This window comes from Amia ocellicauda, chromosome 18 (assembly GCF_036373705.1).
Source record: "Amia ocellicauda isolate fAmiCal2 chromosome 18, fAmiCal2.hap1, whole genome shotgun sequence".
NCBI lineage: Eukaryota > Metazoa > Chordata > Actinopteri > Amiiformes > Amiidae > Amia > Amia ocellicauda.
In genome coordinates, this window is record NC_089867.1 from 11,407,432 (window position 1) to 11,431,482 (window position 24,051).

The 24,051-nt window shown below is 40.3% G+C and overlaps 1 protein-coding gene across 2 annotated transcripts in view; it reads left to right on the forward strand.

The window, feature by feature from the left end:
• osbpl10b (oxysterol binding protein-like 10b) overlaps positions 1 to 24,051 on the forward strand; it is a 79,460-nt gene that overhangs the window by 4,777 nt on the left and 50,632 nt on the right. The window contains exons 2-4 of one of the 2 annotated variants that reach the window (XM_066690559.1): positions 9,932 to 10,107; positions 13,311 to 13,390; positions 18,712 to 18,780. In XM_066690559.1, the coding sequence (XP_066546656.1) occupies positions 9,932 to 10,107; positions 13,311 to 13,390; positions 18,712 to 18,780 (325 nt within the window). The remainder of the gene's footprint in view (positions 1 to 9,931; positions 10,108 to 13,310; positions 13,391 to 18,711; positions 18,781 to 24,051) is intronic. The other variant, XM_066690560.1, reaches the window with a different exon arrangement.

A 24,051-nucleotide genomic window follows, 5' to 3' on the forward strand; every position in this document is an offset into this window, starting at 1 on the left:
AAATAGTGTAATGTTTCTAGAACAGGGGGCCAGACACAAACCTGACTCAAAGCTCTGTACCGAGGCAACACTATATTGACTGCAGTCAGTCCCTAAAGGTGTCATGTGCGTCTCTTTGTATGACCTGCTCAAGTGAAATTGTCTACAGGTGATACTAGCAGTGAGTTGTCCAGTTTGTCCTGTCCGTTTTTCCCCTCCCGGCTTCAGGCGAAATTCATGATATGTAATCTATTCCAGGTCAATTGTTAAAATGGTGAATGTTAAGCTTAATTTTTCATACTTTGTATGAAGTTTATCTGACCAACTAGGTGTTTGTCATACAAACTTGGTTTTCATTCACTGAGTGAGATTTTCAAATTATACTTTATATGCCAATTCTGTTTTGACTTGTGCTGTGCGGTAACACTGATGTAAATTTCCTATTATGTTAGCTATGAATAGATAAATAGAACCAGTGTTTCTGTTTAATTTGCATAGGATGAGCATCACATAAGGAAATCACATGAAGATCAATGAAGTGTAAAGTTAACAATGCTGTAAATCAAATTTATTTTTGTTGAAAATAGCATTGTAACTTCTGTACTTCACTGTACAAGCAAAACCTTTGAACTCTCTGAATTAAAGCAAGAATGCTTTGGCAATTAATTAATTGTTTATCGAGTGTGTGTGGAAAATAGCCTAATAAAAAAAAAAAAAGAATAGGATGGAAAGCATTCAAAATTCTCTGGCACAGCACTTGACTTTGACATTATTAAATCTAAATCGATTATTTTTTAATTCCCCAATGAATTGAATTAAGGGCTTAAAGGCACAAGGTTTTTATTTTTTACAATCCCTGGCAGTGTCATAATAATGTATTCCTATCCTGGTGAATATCAGGTCCCAAGACGTTTGGATCCAACAGGTGTGACATTTAGATATCAGTGCACGGTTAATACTTTTCATTGTTCCCCTCCGAAAAAGAAAGCTTTCTTAAATGTAACATGGCATTTTGAAAATAAAGAAGTACAATCTCTTAGCACTTGCCATGCATACATATCTTATAACTCTTGGCAGGTTAACTCAATCTGTTCAGTTGTGGACTACTATTGTGGTGACAAATGAACGCAATTAAACGGCACGGGGTAATATTGACAAAACAATAGAGGGAGAACGGGAATCATTGTTTGGATTAGTCCTGCCATACTGTGAAACAACACAGTAGACACAAGGGACGCCGATGTTCGAGAAGCATCCGGAGATTATTGTGGGTGGCTGCCTGTTTTACCCTTTGAATATAACGTGTTGCTAAGTGCCAGTCTATTCAACTTAGTGCTTTGATGTCCGTGTTGTTGATGAGGGCATTGTTTCAGTCTGGTCCAGTGCTCTTAGAGACTTGGCTGAAGTGAACCGTCACTCGGGCGAAACCATTTATTTTAAGCACCGATAAAAAGCGTAACTTGTCAGTTTTGTTTTATGAAATGATGGGTTATGTTTCTGTCAGCTGCAGCTTGCCTAGCTTTGGAAGGCTCTAGAAATACAAGTCTTTGGGGGAGCCCAGCACTTTATGCAACCCTTTCACTAAGTTTGCCCTAGTCTGTTTGATAATTGAGCTTTTTTCTCAGGGCAGGAAGAACGGCTGATAGCCTCTGGAGACTGTCCTCCCAACCTCCTTTCATTTCTGCTGCCGAGACATGTGCGCCACATCTGTTGATATTGATGGTGCAATTCTCATTTAGGTGGAGGAAACAGAACAGCTAATTCTGTTTCTCATGGTTTCACTTTTGCATGGCTTTTGTTATTAGTGCTGAACAGAATTAAAGGCAGTGGCCCCTACAAATCATTGTGCTGTGTTACTGCCTGCTGTTATTGTGAGGGGGGATTGATGGCTGCCCTTGTAATTGGATGGCTGCCGGGTGCCAGACAGGGACACATGCTGCCCTTCTGTGTAAAATTACAGTCCGTGCGGCTCTTCAGTATGTAGAGATGCCCAGGCGTGTGCAGTGAGCGCTGCTGTTTGAAATTTGATGTGAGTACAGCGAGAGCAAGACTCGTCAGTTTTTACCCAGTGTAGCTGTGCGTGTCTCTGTCGGTCCACGTCCTGCAGTGTGAGGAGCTGCTGTGTGTTTTGGGGGCTAATGGGGTACGCTGCCATCCCCATTAGACATGCCAGTCCTGAGGGAGAGCTCAAGCACTCCGAGCACGGCAGAGTCCTGAACTTAGACTGAGGCGCTTGAAACATATTCTGCCATGCTCACCAAGCTCTAACGGTTATTATTTATGTGTTTTAACCTGCATTGCTATAGATGCCTTCCATGTTGACGTCTACTTCTGAAACATCTCTGTAATAATGCACGCTCTGCGGTTTGGCATTTGCTTACAGCCCTGGAGATTGAGCTGCAAAGTTCACACACACAAAAAAACAAACAAAAAAAAAAAACAACAACTTTCCATATATATGTTTTTAATTTAATACAGCCACCAAGCTAACTCGCAGTGAAGCATATTGGTTTGCATTATGGTTTTGGAGGGTGTCAGCTCAAATATGGGAGGTTTGTCTTTTAAATATGATCACGTCAAACCCCAGCATGTTTACAGACTTCTTCAGACCTCTGTTCTCGGTGTCTACGGCTTGGCATTCAGTCTAACTACTGCTGCCCAAGACGGGTTTCCATGCCAACTGCAGAAGCCCACACTCGAAGGCACTCCATAGTTCGGCAGCTGCCTGGTTACATTGTTATCCTGTTGGACTCACGTTTCAAAGAAATGTAAGGTTGACCGAATATGACAAATGTATCCATTTGTGTAGCGTGTGCCTCGAGACCGAGCACATGCTGCGTGTGAATTTGATAAATGAGGCGCTAATCCATTATTTGGCCCTCGCCCTATTGTGATCTCCCACACACCCCGTTATACAATCCGCCCGTCCCCGTTACTGCCGGCCTTTGCAGACTTCAGCTCTATTTATATCGATAACTCTGAGCACTGACTTGGAGTGCGATGCCAGAGATAGTTTCTGTTGTTTTAACATCCGCTGGCAAACGCGAAACCGGTCTGCGAGTCAGCAGATGAGTTGTAATTAAACACCGGCCAAGTTCGGCATTATCGATCCCTTCTCCCGCCCTGGATTGCCAGCATCAAAGTAACATGTGGCTGGACAAGCTTATCTCTGTCAGCTGTAGAAACCACAGGATGCAGCTGCGAAAATAAACCCTCAGCCAGACACACCCGGTTCCTATTTTTTCTCGCAATTCATCGATCCGTCATTCAAGCCTATCATTTGATCGCTGTGAACTGTAAATAGTCACGACTTTGCATCTGTTTATTAATTTTAACTTGTAAAGTTTATAGTAAGCCCACCCCACTATTTCTAAAGCTGCCTTTCCTAACTCCTAACAACAGGGGAGTTTTGATTGATCCCAACTGAAACAAGCCAAAACTGTTAGAGTGGATTTAAATCTGTTGTATAGTGTATTTTCTTACCGTTATGTAACCTAGAAGAGTCAGTGGAAATCAGTATCAATCATGAATCAATCATTGCTATTATAATAAGTGTGAGTTCAGTGATTCATTAAAGAACAATAAATAATATGCTACTGTACCTTTGATTGCTTTATTGCAGTGATTTTTGTAAGTAGCGTTTTTATTTTTATCTTTTGCAGGTGAAGTGTCAATCAATAATATGTTTTGGATCCATAAAACACCTTACTGAAGAGGGCTAGTAAAAAGACTCTGGAGAAATTATTTAATTTATTCTTATTATTAAATTATGTCATACTTGAAAAGCCAATTTTTTTTTTAAACAAAAGTATTTCTGTTGACATCAATTTAGTGAGATTGCATTGTACGGCAAAGTACCATTTTTAAAACATGCTTGATAATAAACGGGAGCCGTCATTTAATTAATGTTTAACTGGGGGCCTTATTGCTGGACTTTGTATATCACCTCTGATGTGTCAACACACATTGTATTCAAAACATTCTTGCCAGTTCTCTCGCTCTCTTGCTGATTATTTATCTTTTCGTTTCCTGCATATGACTAGAAAACATGCTGATACTGCTTTCCCCAGGAGGGCTAAATGATTAAGGAAGTGCTCTTTTGTCTTTTCGAGTGTAAATATCGAATGAAACTGGAAAAAAATGCAGTTTTGCCAACAATACTGTATGCCAATCGAGAATTTACTGCAGATATTTTACGAAAACCCAGAGGTGAACTATTATTACTTTAGAAATGAGTTGTGCAGCAATAGCCCATCAGCTGTTGATATCAACAACTATGTAGGCCCATTGGATCAGATATCTTATACATATGTATATGTGTCTTATACGTTTTATAAGATAGACTTTAATGTATAGGACTTCATTTAATCAACTGTAGAATAATGACATAGATCGAGGTTAATACCAAAACCAAACTGCAAAAAAACTGTACTGAAATGGACTGATATAATCCAGGCTGTTAGAGGTGTTTTTGTAAGCATGATCACCTTAGGATACATTGTCGTCAGAATTTCAGACTTTTCATCAATACCCCAGATTTTAAGGGAAAATACTTTTTTTTTTTTTTATCTTCAAAGTCAGACACGGCGGAAGTGCTTTAAAATTCAATAAAGACATTCCATACTAGATAGCCTCAGTCGATCTATTCTAACTTAATCACCAATGCCATCAGTGTGATTTGTGTAAGGCCAAAAAAAAAAAGTGTTCTGCTTCAGCTTGGTAATGTGCTGTATTTCTGTTCTTTGATAAGGGATGTTTCCAGAGCATCACAGGGGTATATGTTATCAGGTATATTTAATAATTCATGACTGTCCCCCCCCACCCTGTTATCTCTATTTGCCTTTACCTGATGTCCATAGTGGCAGGGCTAATCGCTGATGCTGATGCAACGAGAAGGCCTCCATAGACCATATGACAATACTAGACTGAAATGTACTATTTCAAAGTACAATTTAGATGCGTTTTCTAGGTGGGTATATGATCTGTGACATGAGAACAATAGCAATGCATTCTAAGGCTCTCTGCTGATGTTTGTGTAACTGTGTTAATGGAGAAAGTTGTATACTTGTGTACGCTGATTGTTCGAGTTGGTCTAGAGCATCAGTGAGGCGTTTGTATTTCACTGAAAATCAATGAAACGTCAAAGCAAGACTCGCAAACTATTACTCATTTCTCTGGTCTTCTGGGCACCCTGACCTGCAGCGTGCATTGAAACCTCTGTCTGGCTAGTTATTGCTGTGGCTTCTGCATCACAATAGATATAGTATCATGCCAAATGCTGTCTCGCAACAAAGAACCATGAAATGAAATGATACATAATATACCAGCATTAGTAACTGCATCAATTGCTTCTTCTGGTAAAGCAACAAATGGTGGTCCTTTCCAGTCAGAGCTCTTGTGCAAGCATCTTCATCTGAGGATGCCGTAAGATCATTGTAGGTAAAGTGGCAATATCTAAAAGACACCAGTTCACTCCCAATTAAGTGCAGCCTCTTCTTGACATCTGAAACCATTTAAAATAAACTTTTTAATGTTAGAACTAAGAGAATAATCAGACAAGCTCCCAATTTAGGGAAATGCAACCAGATTAAGAACCAATCTTGCAATCTGACCATGTGGGCAGTGTTTATGACTGCCTCAGAAATACGAGCAACTGATTCCTTTGCAGTACAACCCCAGTATTTTAATTCACCTCAGTGAGATAGAGCTTTTTTAATGCCTAGAAAAACTCTTCCCTCAGAGTTCTAGCACTTAGTTTCCAAAAGGTCGTTGACTGTGCTAATGGACTTGAAAAAGGTCAACTAAAATAAGAATAATAAAACAAAATCCATATTCTAAATCATCTGATGGGCTAAAAGCGGGTCATTAATCTCTTACATAAGCTCTTGCATATTTTACACTAAAATACCAGTACACCACTGTTTGTTATTTCCAGAAACAGAGCTCTAATCTCTGGTATTCTGCCAGGTGTTAGTGCTTTTAATATCTAATGAGAATAAAGTTTAGCGTTGGAAAGCGAAAGTGGAAAAGTCAATTTCCCATTCCTGCATGTTGGGAGGGTAAAAAGAGTGAGAGAGACCACAGTGAGTTTATTATTTTTATTTATTTATTTGTTTGTTTGTTGTTTGGTCCATGTGTGTCTTTCCAAAAATGCTGTTCATGTTGATGCCTGATGGCACACGGGTTGGGACAGTTGTCTGAAAGCCTTGCTACAGTAGCCCTACGCTTCCTCGACAGAAAGCAGCCCTTGATCCGCGTCTGAACACTTCTGTTCCAATTGAGCTATTTCCCAATGCTGCCTACCGAGTACGGACTGGCCTAAGTGCCTCCTGACAGCTACACACTCATGTTTTAATTACATCTTCAGAGATTCATCTGTGCTTGAAATAACCTGCCTGACGGTCCTCCCTGCATGATGAACGTCACGGGCTGTGGGAACGCAGGAGCTACACGCATGCATAATAGAGGGGGACTTACACGAGCTACAACACGCATCCCTCGAACATCCCTCTGTACGTTTCTGCCTGAATGCACCAGCGGGGGTGCAGGAGCTGTTCTGGTCCAGGGCTCTTTCATAATAGTTTCTTACTTTCCACCTTTTACCTGGCGTGAATAAAGGAGGGCTGCGTGAACTTTTGATGAGGGCTGGCAAAGTCATCCAAAGGAGATCTTCTTGCAGTGCGGCTGGGCAGCCAGTTGCTGTGAATGCCTCTTTGTGTGGTGTTGTTGATAGGGATAGACTGCATTCCACTGCAGATGCTCTTTAACCTGTCCCAACGATGGACTTTCACAGCAAAAATAATTTGCAGAAAAAGCCATGTAATCTAAAATATTCCTTGTCTGAACGGAAGCTCAGTACAGTAAGAAAAGAATTGTGAAAGTTGACAGCCATTTATTTCTAACGAAAGATATCTAAGTGAAAATGTATCATTAGATTTTAGTATTATGCGCTAATTTTTGTCTTCAACTGCTGTATGGAAGCTGGGTTCTGATTAATTGGCTCTTCAATAATGAAATGATATCAGGGCAGCTGTCAAGGGAAATGTATAGTTGAATCTGGACCTTACAGTCTGCTTTAAACTCGACAGGAAGGCTCGTATAAAATGTTCTCTGGGCACAAGATTGAACAAAATCTGCAGGTCTTTCTGTTCCAGTTGTGTAAAGTGAAGGATGAGAAGTAGTCTGCTCTCTGAGAGAATGAAACATTAGAGCTGACCATAAAACTGATAAATTGTGTTTTTAATTCCATGTGATTGATGGGGCCGATATTCTTTCCTAAGAATCGTTTTTCCTGGAAGAAGATCTACACAGTGTGTTCCTGCAGCATTCAATTTGATAGACTTTTACGGGAGATGTGTGTTATGTAAGGAAGTGTGCATAAATTGGTAAAATCTTGTAAACGTCAGGGTTATAAATAATTTGTTGAAGGGAATTTTATTTTCTTGCTTATCTTTTGTTAAGTGACTCACTGCAGTATTGCTCCAGGCCTAAAATGAGCAATTCTTATTTGTTCTCGCTTGCTGTTAAGACGAGGACATGGCAAAGAATTTAATGTCATTCAGGTGAGAATACATTTATAATGGGGGAGATAGTTTCAGAGTTTGTTTGAGAACTGTAAATATATATTACTGTATTGGCAGTACAAACCACTTATCAATTTATGTTGGGTCCAGGCAACACAAAACATACATACAGTGATTTGTTGAGAAGCTTTAATTACAGATCCACTTTGGGTGTGTTTCGGTCAAATACATTTCCAAAACAAAACCAGTGGAAAAGTTTGAAACAAGAGGAGGCCATTCAGCCCAGAATTCTTCATTTCATGGTATCTCCGGTAACTGATCCCACATGAAGGATATATCCAATGAATCGGCAGTTATGGCACTGCTGAGTAACATGATCTCGTATTCTGTTAAGACTTTCCCCAGCAACAACTTCTGTACCTTCCCTGTTTGGCCTTGAATGTGTAGTTGTTTCAACATTTCGCCCAATTCTCCGCCTGCACTGAGTAGAAACCCTCGTATTTTTATGCCGTGAAGAAGGTTATCTCAATTTCACCTTTATCTCCCTGCCCCCAGAAGGAGATATGACTGGTGAAAATAGTTTGGCATGCCCTGCCCTCAAAATGCAGAAGTTATGTATTGAGAAGTAGTTAATTATTTCTGTATAACATGGCAGCACAATAATATACAATATTTACATTACCTAGAATCTATTAGACCCTGCAAATGCCACGCCATTTTGCCTGGAGTAGGCCAGTTTGATCTACGAATGTGGCAAACACGATCATTAGCAGTCAGAATGGATTTGCAATGAGGAAAAAAACAAAAACCGACCTCGGTCTGTGAAAGAGATTACACTGTAGTACAGAGGAAAGTTAAATCATTTGTATTACACTCGGAATCGAAAGAGATCGTTTTAAAAATATTTGAGTCCCTCACCGAAACGCATTCTTTATAATGACAAAGACAAGTAAATGCTTTTTGAAGTGATAGGAGAAATCTCCGATCCACTGCCGGTCGAAGACATTTTTGCGAGTTGTCTGAAAAGAGCACATCTTTCACGTGTGAGGCACAGTGGAAGTGACAGCCTGTTGACTAAAAGAAGCCACTATTCCACAGTGTGCTGACCCAGTTCGCTCCAGTGCTGGGATTCGGAGAATGAGGCGTGCTCCTCGATGGGGCAGAGACCTCAGTTCTTCACCTTCTCGTCTAAGAATAGGCGTGTAATGATTCAGTTGTGATGTGTATTTTGGTATTGCTGCTTATGACTCAATAAGGAATCCCGGCGTGTTTATTTCTGTAAGTTGTTTAGAATAATAATGCAATAATCTTCATGAGGCAGAAGGAGAGTTTATTATAACCACATTACATTATATTGAACTGCATGTGATGAACAATGAATGCAAGCATCTGTATTGTGGTTCTCTAGATGCTTTTGAATAAGTTCTACATCAAATGCATTCATGGTGCCTTTATGATTTGTGGATGTGGAAGATAAGTAGGGAACTAGCTTTTGGCATGACACAATACTCTTCTGTGCTGGAAACCATTCATATACTTTTACCGCCCTCTCTGATTCTAGTGCCAAAAGACTAATACCTACATTTCACATATAATATACCAATAAGGGCTTTTATAGAGAATAATAACTGGATTTGTATTACTTACAAAAACACCGGCCACAGATACAAATCTCTGTAAGTCCTTGCCTGTTGTAGAGGTTTTTCTTGTGAACATTAGACCATTACAGGAGACACTTCTTCACACAGAGGGGTGTCACAATCTGGAACAAACTCTCCAACTTGGGAACATTCAAAAACAGACTGGATAGGATCCTTGGAGCACTTAGTTATTAATGGACACCAAACGAGCACAGTGGGTCAAATGGTCTCCTCTCGTTTGTACACTATATGTTCTAATTACAAAAGTTCAGAACATCAGTACTTGGTTTAGTTGAAGAATAAGACCAACACATTCAACCCATCAGTGCTTTGAAGTGTCCTATACAGTGAGCAATCCTGTCGTACAATCAGGCTTGAATTTGAAGCATCCAAACCAGCCAGCTTCCATGACATGGCTTTCAGTGTTTCCATTTCCCTTCATGAATAATTCTCTGTGTGAAATATATATTTTAGAGCACCAGTGCATATCCTCTGCTTTCACTTGGAGTTCACGGCTCGTAAGTTTCCATTTGTGACCTTGCTGTCTTATTGACCTGAATTTGAAATAAGGGCTTGATTGCTCCTCCTAATAACTGAGGAAGCTTCCATATAGCCCCCCATTACAAGTTATCATTGACCAAAATAATTAAGTTCCCCACACCTGTCCAATTTCATCATACTTGTCATTAAGTTATTGAGTGGTTTTAGCTCCTTCAATGGTGTTTGCCACCCCTCCAACTTTGCATCCCTGGCCATTGTAAGCAGCTTGCGATTGCCGTCTCTCTGCAGATACTTCGTGCTGGACTCGGAAGCCGGGACGCTGCAGTACTTTGTGAACGAGCACAGCAAGGGTCAGAAGCCCCGGGGTGTCCTGCCGCTGACCGGAGCCTCGGTGTCTCAGAGTGACGAGGCCGCCCACATGTTCGTCGTCTACTCCGCCAACGGGGAGCTCTACAAGCTCAGAGGTACGGCACCCACAGCCGAGACTGACTCGCCACCTTCGCAAACTGGTCGAGGTGCCACCTGGTAATCTGTTAGAATCTAATGATACCGTGATCAAACAGTTTGTGATGTGTATGTCTGGTTTTTGAGGGCAGCTTCTCCCGGCAGTGGTCTGGTTTGATAATGCTTTCACATTGCTGGTTCATACTTCAATAGGGTTTTCTTGCTGGCTGTAGCTACAGGACAGTTTTGCTAATACCAGTAATAACTCCACTGATTTCCCTCTGTACGGGAATGGAAGTGGCATGCTGACCTTTTCATTATGGGCAGCCATTGCTTTAGGGCTATTCTCTAAACTAAAGATTAAGATTCTTATTATTTATTCAATCGAAAGACAAATCTGTATTTACAGTAAATAATTCATATACAAAGAAAACAAATCCATCGCATATAAAAAACTTTCAGAGCTAGCGTCAGCGCTTGCTTTGCCCGAGGGGAGTACAGTGGTGTAAATGAGAAATGTAAAATTGAAAAGTAAACGACCATTTATCTGATTGGGGTTTCTTTTTTGGCACATTTGTTGTTGCCTTGCTAGTGCTTAAGTAAGTCTTCACTATCAAACAAAACCTCTTCATAGAATGCACAGGTATAAAGGTATACATGTATACCTATATAAAATTTTCTAGCCACGTTAAGTGTTTCTACATATATTTCATGTTATTTTTTGCTTTAGGCACTGCTCACATGGCAAGGAGCCTTCTTAGCTCTACTGTGCAGTGCAGGTGAGGGTTAATTAAACAGCAGCTATCGTTTAAGAAAAGTTAACGTCTTTTTAAGCACTAAGGTTGCCGTGGAAACCCAGCTTACTGTACTTTCTAGAAAGGAAAGTTCAAGGTTTAATGAAAAGTGACTTCCTGTTTTGCAGAAAGTCCTGCAAAAAGACAGCAAATAACATCAATACAAACTGCTGCTTTCCTTAACAATATCTGTGGTCTTTTTTTGTGTAGTAACTACTTCTCTGCTAAACCAGGGCCAACCTGAAGTGAGGTTTATTAGTCTAATACAAGCAGACAACTTAACTGCTGTCTGGGATATCCTGCCTGCGATAGTCTTGAATATTCTACACTGACTAGATTTATCAACCCATCTTCCAGTAGAGAGAGTGCAATTAGAAATAACAAGATATAGTCTACCATAAGGAAAGGTAAACAAAAACAACAACCGTATGTTTTAAGTTTAATTCAATTTACATAAGTCATGTGGGTGGGATACTTCTTTTTTAAACCCTGCAGAGCAATTTCTGAAATGGTGAGAGACGCATAATGAGAATAATGAGATTTGCCATGGAAGGATACTTGTGGTTTAAATTTAAGATTCCAATAGCATTCAGTGCATTGCCTGCAGTTTTTTTTTTTTTTTTTTTTAATGAATTTGTCCAGGATGTAGACTTGCATACTCAGCCACACATAATGGCAGGTCAATGCTGATCGACAAGAGACTGGTCACAATTAAAGTTTGCAGTCCCAGGCGGGGGGTTTCATGGCTTCCTGACACAAATAAAATTGGATGTTCTTCAGCTTTAGTGCACCTGACGGTGCACGTTGTTTTGAAAAGTTGTTGTGCCCTTTAAATTCACAGATAGAGGCCCATGTTAAACAAAATCAATATTTGATGTAACACCTGGTGGGTACCAGAGAGAACCAGTGTGCTTGAGTGTCTGTTGTCAAATCATCCTGGTGAAATCCGTCTGCTGGGAAAACATTACATTTCCTGTGTTTCTCAGTTTGTGTTTTTTGGTTTCCTCCTTTCTAGCTAGCTCAGGTTTTCTACTTTTTCATGCACAATATGCTATTGTCTCTGGTAATACCTTTATAGCATATCTCGGTTATTATTATGACTTTGAAAATTGACCTGGCCCCCGCACACACACCCCCACACACACACACGCAAATTCAGTCTTTAATAAAAGCTGTTACATCTGATACAGAATCCTTCCTCTGATCTGCCTTGCAGCTGTGAACTCAATGCTTACTGCAGCGCTTTGGCTTCATTAAAATTGCTGCAAACCGTCTATTATTTTCAGAGTTAAAACTGAATTTGCAATCATCACTAAAGGGGTAACGACAGGAGATGACTTCCTTCTTACAAGCCGCAAAGCCTTTGAGTCGTGGATGAGAGTTTGGTTTGAGGCTCGGCAGAATTCGAAAAATGTTAAAAAATCTGGACGTCTGCTGCAGAAACCCTCAGAGCCGTTCTGATAAAGGGGTGTCTGGGGTCTTGATGTGTAAAAAGTGGCATTTCTTCATATAGACCATAATGTTCTTCCCAAGATCTGTGCACACCATCTTGATTCAGTGGCCCATTCCTTAATCTCCTCTGACCAGACATGTTTTTTTTACATAGCATGCACTCTATTTAATCGTCACCATCTGTCCAATACTCGATACACTCTTTATGATCCCTTGATGGGGGGGTAATTGTTTCACTCGATATGGATTTTGTTTTGCAGTGCTGAATGTGATTAGTTATGTGTTGCTGTTCTTACTCTTGGCTTTGGCCGCCATTTTATTTCAAAGGATCTAGTTTTTCTACATCTCAGATCTTGACTCTATTTGCACAACCCCCCCCCCCCACACACAACATAAATCGTTCCAATACGTTTATCAACGTATCTCTACAGATTTAGGTTATAGGGTCTCAGTATTTTCATTGCATGCAATGAAAGCAGTACTAATGCCTACATATGTTTGGTGGATTACCAGTGATGCAAATGATTTGTGCTTTGTGATTTAATGAACCTTTACTTTGCTGGTAAATAGTACATCTAGGTGCCAAAAGAGAGTGAAAACAAATGTTTTGGAAAATGACACTTTTGCTATTTGGGGAATTATCAACTTGTGCCAATTAACAAAATGTGCTAAAACCTACAGCAACATTGGCATGTCTGGGCAAAGTGAGCCACAGTTTCAGTGTTTGTCTTTTAATAGCAGACCTTTTTTCTGTGTCTCTCTACAGCTGATTGGCTTATCGATTCCTTCACTTAATTTTCCTTAGAGCTGATTAATCTGGTGGTCTGGCCTTGTTGTAGTCCATCTATAGAAAAGGCACAGGTGCAGACCTCTGTGGACTCGAGTGTGGGATTCCAGCTCCAGTCAGCAAACTGCATTTTGAGACTCATACTTTGCAGAGTGTTCTCTTAAGTATTTCTCCTCTTGTCTGTTTGCAGCTGCAGATGCCAAAGAGCAGCAGTTATGGATGAGCCAGCTTCAGGCCTGTGTCAAGCAGCACACTGAAGGCAATACCAAGGTAGGTTGGCCACGTACCGTACACTTGACATGACAGCCTACACTCGTAGAGGAATATGAATAAACCCCTGTGTTCTGAGCGACACCTTTTAATCAACTTTCTACCAAACACAAACCTGCCATCAAATACCAGGGTTTTCATTTGTAAATGGAAGGTTTGACTGAAGAATTCTGTTTTGATCCATGACTTTAATAGGTTTTATAGATTTTATATGGTTTTATCCGTACAGAGATGTTATTGTGCTATTAATGTAATTGTCATGATACATTTTCACAATTACACATTTAATTGTATCCCCTGAAGAAGCAGCTTAAAGATACAGTAGACCTTCAAATAAAAGCATATGATCAAACAGTTTCCATGGCATGGCAAAATGTCCATGGTAACTGTGAGGCTTGGCTTTATTGCAGCAAAATTGAAAACCTCAAAGAAGCAAAGGAGTCAGAACTTTGTATTCTCATTAACTCTTCTTTCTCTTGATGTTAAGCTCGGTATAATCAGGGGTACAATCATCATAACTGACACATAAGTAAAATGTAGACGTTCTGTCCAGTCATCTATGAAACAGTTTGCGTTTGTTTGCATGCATATGACACAAAAAAATACTTTTTGCCTCACGATTGATTTCCTGTCAGTAAACGCTATACCATGTTAAATCACTGCTCTTCCTTCACTTCTTTTCTTATGTGCGCTACTGTGAGAGGCAAAAGTCAAGCCTGCTTATAATCAAAAAGTCCCTGTATGGCACACATGAAGTAAAGTGAGTGTCTGTGGTTGATTTACCAAATTACACATGGTGGAACAGTTGTTATCCTTGGTGGAACAGAGTTAGACACCCATAAATGAACGATATTTGAGCTGAACCAGATAGCGACACTTTTAGTAGTTAGCTGTGTTCAGCTGGCAATACACAAAACCATTTCAGTAAGAGATCTTATCAACCTTGCCCTGTGACAAAGGCTAAGAAATGTGAAAATCGGAATTAACATATATACAGTACTGTGCAAACGTTTTAGGCAGGTGTGAAAAAATGCTGTAAAGTAATAATGCTTTCAAAAATAGACATGTTAGTAGATTATATTTATCAATTAACAAAATGCAAAGTGAGTGAACTGAAGAAAAATCTACATCAAATCAGTATTTGGTGTGACCACCCTTTGCCTTCAAAACAGCATCAATTCTTCTAGGTACACTTGCACACAGTTTTTGAAGGAACTCGGCAGGTAGGTCGGCCCAAACATCTTGGAGAACTAACCACAGTTCTTCCGTGGATTTAGGCAGCCTCAGTAGCTTCTCTCTCTTCATGTAATCCCAGACAGACTCGATGATGTTGAGTTCAGGGCTCTGTGGGGGCCATACCATCACTTCCAGGACTCCTTGTTCTTCTTTACGCTGAAGATAGTTATTAATGACTGTCGCTGTATGTTTGGGGTCGTTGTCATGCTGCAGAATACATTTGGGGCCAATCAGATGCCTCCCTGATGGTACTGCATGATGGATAAGTATCTGCCTGTACTTCTCAGCAGGAGACCATTAACTCTGACCAAATCCCCAACTCCATTTGCAGAAATGCAGCCCCAAACTTGCAAGGAACCTCCACCATGCTTCACTGTTGTCTGCAGACACTCATTCGTGTACCGCTCTCCAGCCCTTCGGTAAACAAACTATTTTCTGCTACAGCCAAATATTTCACATTTTGACTCATCAGTCCAGAGTACCTGCTGCCATTTGTCTGCACCCCAGTTCCTATGTTTTCGTGCATTGTTGAGTGGCTTGGCCTTGTTGCCATGTTGGAGGTATGGATTTTTGGCCGCAAGTCTTCCATGAAGGCCACTTCTGACCAGACTTCTCCGGACAGAAGATGGGTGTACCAGGGTCCCAATGTTTTCTGCCAATTCTGAGCTGATGGCACTGCTGGACATCTTCCGATTGCGAAGGGAAGTAAGCATGATGTCTTTCATCTGCTACAGTAAGTTTCCTTGGCCGACCTCTGCGTCTACGGTCCTCAACATTGCCTGTTTCATTGTGCTTCTTCAAAAGAGCTTGGACAGCACATCTGGAAACCCCTGTCTGCCTTGACATTTCTGCCTGGGAGAGACCTTGCTGATGCAGTATAACTACCTTGTTGCTGTGCTCAGTCTTGCCATGGTGTATGACTTTTGACACTAAACTGTCTTCAGCAGCCTCACCTTGTTAGCTGAGTTTGGCTGTTCCTCACCCAGTTTTATTCCTCCTACACAGCTGTTTCTGTTTCAGTTAATGATTGTGTTTCAACCTACATATTGAACTGATGATCATTAGCACCTGTTTGGTATAATTGTTTAATCATACACCTGACTATATGCCTACAAAATCCCTGACTTTGTGCAAGTGTACCTAAAAGAATTGATTTGATGTAGATTTTTCTTCTGTTCACTCACTTTGCATTTAGTTAATTGATAAATATAATCTATTAACATGTCTATTTTTGAAGGCATACTTACTTTATAGCATTTTTTCACACCTGGCTAAAACCTTTGCACAGTACTGTATGTTTCTGTAATAAAAATACAGTAACCAGGGAAAAAGTGGATGTAGTGACGTCTCTTACTCGCTTGTTTCTGTGTTTCTTCTCTTGGACAGAACAAAATTAGAATGCAGAGAAATGGACGCAGTGCTTTTGTAACCAAGAGCCAGGTTCTAAAGTCCCTGTAATTTATAGATTGCTAAAGGGAATCATGTAATTGAAGGTTAAGGAAGGTCTGTCTTCTTGTGAAGCATTGCTGTTCCCTGTATCAGCACAGGATAGATGGGTTTGAGTAGGTTGGTGTCCCAGCTGAGCAATGGCTGTGTGTTCACTGCATGGGCTGCTTAGCTGTGATCAGTTTGGGTCTTAACTCTTGCCTGGCTGCTACAGGGCACGATTGCACTTCATTGCAACAAAAAATCCACTCATTTAATTTAATCATCTTTTGGACCAAATCATCAAAAAGCTGCATAGACCTACACTGAAGCATAAAGCCAAGCATACATAATGAGAAACCTATCATAGTCCCCAGGATTTGTATTGACTCTGCCTCAGCTCTTATACCAAATACTTCAGAATTTCATATACAGCAGCATCAAGTGGATTATAACTTACATTAATTATGAAACGCAGTGCAAATCAGTGATCTACAAATATAGTTAATTTCAGACACAGAAAGAGCTAGTGTACAATTTGCTCTTGAAGCTTTGCCTTTCAATTTCTGTTCTCCTTTCTGTCATCAGCACAATGTTCCTTTGGTATGCTGTGTATCCTCCTGCCTTCTAATCGAGTACAAGTCCGTGCTGCATTTCAAAATTATAATTATATTATTATTATTTTTAACAAGCCATGTTTTATTATAAAATCTGTTGATCGTTAAATATTCAAAGTGGTTGGTTCCGATGGAAGAAAAAAATAAGATGATCTCTAGTTTAACATGTATATTAATATATAATTTGATATTTTGTAGTTACATATCCCCTTGCTCTGTTTGCAACCTCAATAAAATGTTTGCTGTGAAGTAGAGACCTTTGAAAATATCCCTGTATGTATCCAATGAGTCTGGTTTTCACCTCCTCTAAAGTACATACTAGATAATTCCCCTGGAAGAAGGAAAATGCTTATTTTACCCTGTTTTAAAATCTCATTGCACCATGTCAGTAATTATTAAAATGCCCCTGAAGCTTCAGGGTACATTTGCTGTGCATGAAAATGAATCGACAAGTATAGCTACTGCCCCAGTTTTCATGATCATGCCAATTAACTTGTAACATTGGGTTCATTGTAAAGTTATTTTAAAAATAAATAAATTGGATATATTTCTCACCGTGGCTGCAGTGCAGTTTAAAAATGACATGAAATATTCTAAATAGGCTCAGTAGCCCAAATAGAAATTGTTCAATATATGACCAGAGAAGGAATGTATATGAATATATTTACAGATGTGCCTGTGGCAATTTACTGTCAAGCCATAAACCACTTTCATGTAAGACTGCAAACTCCAGTGAATAACGTTCAGAGATCCTGCCACATCCAAACACACTCTCGCCCAGATGCACTTTCTGCACATGCACACGCAAACAAACAGCCACCATCTGTGCTGTTCATTAGCCAGTATCAGCATTGCATTAGCCTGGATAACAAACTGCAGGTTTTCCAGTGCCGTTGTAACTGTGAGGAAGTTTGAAATCAATGCAATGTATGTCAGATGTGTGAGTCACCAGCTTCTCTCATCTTCATCAGCCGTGTTATTTTGCAGCCTTTGAATTCAATTAATCCTGCCTGCTTTTTAACTAGCAGTTGTGGTTTCTGTCACATTACTGTACCTGCTGCATATTACTCACCTGGCATCATGAGCTGTCAGGGTGTCGTGCAATCTGTTGGCAATACCTGATTGTACTGATGCATTTGCAATGACTAACTCCACTCTTTCTCTGAGAGGTGGAGCTGTCCCTTGTTTCATGTTACACTTTTCATCATTCCACATTACTGTAACATAAAAGGGAAATGCTGACACTTAAGTTCCCAGTCTGAAATTTGTTAACATTTGCAAGGATAGGAAGGGGGAGCTCAGAGGGTTTAGAACTGGTCACCAACATGGTTGGTGGCTTATCTCTTGAAGAGGCAGAATTGGATTTCTCTCAAAGCTGTGGCAGTAAACTGGTTGCTGATTTGATAACTCACTTGTACAGTTTTTTTTATTCTTATTGCATATTTTTTTTTTATGTAGCATGTACAGGTTTTACTACCCCTAATATGTTTGTGTCTTGCCACACTCCTCACAGCATATGCAAACATCTGATGAATATAACGCCTGTGTCAGGGCTGTTTCATAGCACCTGCATCATGTGTGATCAGTGTACTTGTATAATATATTTGTGGAAATTACCTTCCCTGGCCTGGTTTTGACCTATTCTCATCACTATAGAGACTGGAGTCCCCCGACTGAGTTATAAGTCAATTGTTCATGTCTTAAAAAAAAAAAAAAGCTGCTGATCTCAAATTCTTATAGTGCCTTTGAAGTCAATTTAGTATAGTAAAATGACTTGAAATCCAAACACCTTGATGTCATCAGGTAAAATAAGGAACACTTCTATAATGCTTATGTTTCTTTGCTGTGCACTGTCTTTTGTAAGTCTGTTGTAATCCTTTAGAAGGGTGATAAAGGTTTCTGGTCATCTTGGAAGTGTAATTTCATGAAAGAAATGTAAGGCTGTGATGATGTTGAAATCATATTTCTGTTCACATGTTGCATTCAAATTGTCATCGCCAAGTGTCCACATAGACCGTTTCGTGTGCTTGTCTTTGGATTCAGATCAGAAAAATGAAGGGCTCTGATGAAAACCTCTGTGTGGAGAAGACCAGTAGCAGCCAAGAGGGGCTGGTGAGTTCTCGACTTCATAAGGGGATTCCTGTGGAGACGCAACTGTTTTTAAATATCTGTAATTTTACAACACAAAGATCAGGAAAGAAAACAACTTAAAATGGGACTGATAGATTTTAACAGAGGGATAACAATTAACTGTGTGATTTAAGTACTGATGTTAAAAAAACAAATACGTTTAAAATAATTTATTTTAAGATGCACAATTATGTTTATGAACCTAAATATGTTATTTCCTGTCTTTGAACAGGAAGTATTATGATTTTGAGCAAACAATATATTGTAATCTATATTTACTGGCTTAACAATGTGTGAACAATTTCAACAATCTTGTTGGGTAAATGCATAGTTCACAAACAAAAATTAATGATTACATTGGGTGGTCTGTTTTGCTTTAAAGACAACTACTGTAACAATATTTGTTATAATTACAATTGATGCAATTGAAGAATTCTTATGTTGTATAAGATGTATCGACTGCATAACAAACCTCAGAATGAACTTTTCACAAAATGTCAAAGTGGTCAGATAATAAGATGTCATAGAGCAAGCATCGAGACAGGGTGTGGACAAGAATATTTTCCAGACCTTTTCTAGGGCTGTGGAAGAGGGCCATGATACAAAATAGGAAATCATGGTTTTCTACAGGAAAGCTGGGTAGGAGATTCATAAGTAATCAGTGTTGACTTTCCCCAGCATGCCAATGTGAGACAAGTGCTAAGATCTGGGCGTTGTATGACCTTGTAGAGAACATCTGTGGATTTTCTCAGGGCTCCACTATACGGAGCTTTGCTCTTTTAATAAAAAGCGGCTTATGATCCCAGTGCCAGCCTTGTGCTTCTAATTTCTGATTGTCAATTGTCTATCTACTCGGGGATTCCATTTTATACTTTCAAAAAGATTGTGTAATTCTGCAACTGCCGGCAATGCTATTGTTCTTGTGTGGCTTAACCTAATGTCAGTTCCCTGCATGGTCCCCTTCTTTGCTCGGCTCATCTTTGTGTTTCTTATTTTACGAATCCAAGATGTGACCTGACCTCAGTCCCGGCATCCCTCCATATCCACAGAACAGTAAATACATCTGCCACAGGCACTTATCCACACTGCCCTACCAAAATGAGCAGCTTGATACTCAGGCTGTGTGCGACTCACTATGCAGGAGGCGTTTTGTCAGTGGAGTAATTTGAGGCTGAGAAAAGTTAATAGAGTTCCTTGCTTTCATTCTCTCTTCCACACAACAACAAAAACCTGCATGTGTAACAGGCATCATTGTGTACATGAGCTCGAAGCAGTGATGTAAATCAGAATTGCACTGCAAGCGTTGACTAACATTTCTCATCTGCAAACACTAATTCCCACCCGCCTCTAGTTAGAACTGATTCAGCTGTCTCTTGCCGAAGTCAAATGAACACACAGCCTTAACTTGAAGGAAATGGAAAGCTGTAAAAATCTTACTTCACTCTGTGAAATTTGGTGACACCAACGATTAAGCCAGGACATCTCTATGTATACTCCTGTATTGATTGTAAGTTATTTAAAAGTGTATTCAGAAATTAGTTTTAGTTCTAACTTTGTCCCTCAGTCACAGAACTCTCATTTTCAAGGCAATTGATTCCAGCACCTTAGTGATGTGAGATGGTGAAGCAGTAAAAATGAACAAGCAAGACTGTGTGAAATGGCTACGGTTCAGTTTGTACCCACCCACATAAGCTATAAAACAGGACCGGTTGTATAATGCTGGACCTCCTCTGATCACCTTCATCATAGATCTCCTCAGAGATGTGGAGCGCAAGGCAAGTGGGAAGATGGAGGAGAAAATACACAGAGGTTTCTTCAGTACCAGACTCACTGAAGCCAGACATCGATTCGGCCGAGGGCATAAACCGCTAGATCACCAGTTTTGAAAGAGCGGCTTATTGAGTTCTGCTGGAATTCTCTCCGCAGGCTTCAGTCCATCTGTTTTGGGTTTCTCTGGATTTAAACCATGGAATCGGGATCCCTTACACCAACAGTATAGTGTACCGACACACCCATCAGCATCCTAGGTCACTGAAAAACATAAATCCATGATACAGAGTTTTCACCTCCCTTCCTCAGTTGATCCCACGCTTGTGATCCTTTGAAATCATTGCTTGACATTGAGGTTGAAATTATTCTCCTTGAACTTCACATAATAATTATAATAATAATAAAAACTCAAATATTCCTAAGGTGGCCATTTAGGTTTTCTAAAAGTGAAACATTAAAGTACATTCCTGTAGAATGACTCTGGAACAGAGGGATGGAATGATGTACAGAAGTCATTTTGTTTTAGCAAGTCTGTGCCATTTCAAATCTTTTTCTGTGGTATTGGATGTGCACTCACTGTCACAAAGCTAATTCAGTTGGGGAAGAGCCAGGGAGTTTTTTACTCCTTCTGCACACGTTAGAGATGATCCTGAAAAGCAAGGCTCCGGGAACACCTTAATGAGGGTCTTTTGCCCAGCATGTCCAAGTTCTGCACTAATTATCTGTGCCGGATGACAGCAACACACTCTCTGACTCGCTGGAAAAAATCTCATTGGGGTCACATCTAGCAAAGTTCAGGGCCTGTGCGTTGTAGGCTGAGAGGAACTGGAAACAGAGTATTTTCTCTTTGTACCTTGAAGCAGCAGTCTGTATCTCCTGCACTTCACTGTCTCTTCACGTCAGTGCTGAGAAAAAAAGTTCTCGTAACAATACTTTGCTTTGTATGGTTTTGGAGTCGGGAGGGAGCTTGTCTGCCTCTGTTCTCATGTGCACTTAATACAGCAGCTTTGAAAAGTAATAATTGGAGAGATGCACAATTGAGGGTGCTTATATCTCGGCTATGCATGTCCATTTTCCTTGACTGCTCAGAGCACAGGCAGGCACAAAATCGCACAAACCAGGATTAAAATAATCATTTTCCAAACAAGATAAAAGTATTGCAGATATCACATTCTGGTCAAAATAAACACAAAACTATTCCGGGGGATGCGGTACTGCCTGCTGGTTTGCGAAATGTGTGGTTCTTCGCAACAGAAGACGTGCAATCTGTGTTTAAAGAAGCTGTGAATGAGAGTGGGCCCGGCCGAGTCAAAGACATTCAAATCCACAGACTTCACTAAAGCAGGCTGCAGTAATGGCCAAATGAGGCCCTTGAATAAAAGATACGTGGCTCAGGTCGGCCTTTTTAATTAAGCCTTAATTTATGGTCGTGCTCTTGAGCGATTTGGTCTGGCTGTGAAAGCGAGGAAGCGCAGTCCCGGTGTCACAGCATCTCCACTCAGTCGTTAGCTTGGTGGCGTGCCAGCAAATCACATGGCCAAATGCCATTACTCAAGCTTCTGGTTTGCGTTCAACAGGGCATTCTGGGAGAGTTCATATGAGATACTGTATACACTCATTTAAAGTTGCTTTGGCTAAGGACTGTGAGGCACTGCTGAGGTAGATCTAACAGTCAAGGTCATGGAGAGCTTAGGTAACTTATGCTGGCAGCTGAGGAAGCAGTATTGCATTCAATTATACTAAGATATCATTATAAAATAAGGTATCATTGTAATTTTGATTAAATGGCATGTCTCGTCTGACAAGATTAGGATCGTGGCTTAATACAATGGGTTACAGTGAAAGGTTTCTCTTTTTTTTGTGTTGCAATGCAGTTACACATTTCAGAATCTGATTTATGAATGTATTTACGTTACGATTATATCTGTAGTACCCGAAGACTGTCATGTTTAAGAAACATTTCCCAATTAATGATCAAATCAAAAGGAATATCTGAAACTAGACAGATTGGGGAAGCTCATTTTTATAACAGATGAAGGTAGTAATGGTGTACAGGATATATCCAGGTTATTTTGAATAATTTAGCAATTTGGCAGTTCAATTATATTTAGTGATCAAAATAGTTGGGTTTAGAGGCCTCTATGTTTTCCAATCTGCTGTAGATTTGTTTAGGTCCATAGCAGTCCATGTACACTCACCTAAAGGATTATTAGGAACACCATACTAATACTGTGTTTGACCCCCTTTCGCCTTCAGAACTGCCTTAATTCTACGTGGCATAGATTCAACAAGGTGCTGAAAGCATTCTTTAGAAATGTTGGCCCATATTGATAGGATAGCATCTTGCAGTTGATGGAGATTTGTGGGATGCACATCCAGGGCACGAAGCTCCCGTTCCACCACATCCCAAAGATGCTCTATTGGGTTGAGATCTGGTGACTGTGGGGGCCAGTTTAGTACAGTGAACTCATTGTCATGTTCAAGAAACCAATTTGAAATGATTCGACCTTTGTGACATGGTGCATTATCCTGCTGGAAGTAGCCATCAGAGGATGGGTACATGGTGGTCATAAAGGGATGGACATGGTCAGAAACAATGCTCAGGTAGGCCGTGGCATTTAAACGATGCCCAATTGGCACTAAGGGGCCTAAAGTGTGCCAAGAAAACATCCCCCACACCATTACACCACCACCACCAGCCTGCACAGTGGTAACAAGGCATGATGGATCCATGTTCTCATCCTGTTTACGCCAAATTCTGACTCTACCATCTGAATGTCTCAACAGAAATCGAGACTCATCAGACCAGGCAACATTTTTCCAGTCTTCAACCGTCCAATTTTGGTGAGCTTGTGCAAATTGTAGCCTCTTTTTCCTATTTGTAGTGGAGATGAGTGGTACCCGGTGGGGTATTCTGCTGTTGTAGCCCATCCGCCTCAAGGTTGTACGTGTTGTGGCTTCACAAATGCTTTGCTGCATACCTCGGTTGTAACGAGTGGTTATTTCAGTCAAAGTTGCTCTTCTATCAGCTTGAATCAGTCGGCCCATTCTCCTCTGACCTCTAGCATCAACAAGGCATTTTCGCCCACAGGACTGCCGCATACTGGATGTTTTTCCCTTTTCACACCATTCTTTGTAAACCCTAGAAATGGTTGTGCGTGAAAATCCCAGTAACTGAGCAGATTGTGAAATACTCAGACCGGCCCGTCTGGCACCAACAACCATGCCACGCTCAAAATTGCTTAAATCACCTTTCTTTCCCATTCAGACATTCAGTTTGGAGTTCAGGAGATTGTCTTGACCAGGACCACACCCCTAAATGCATTGAAGCAACTGCCATGTGATTGGTTGGTTAGATAATTGCATTAATGAGAAATTGAACAGGTGTTCCTAATAATCCTTTAGGTGAGTGTATATAAAATGTGTATAATGAACAGGCCACCAGTTTACACTGACCTGCTACAGAGGGAGTATCCTTCTTTC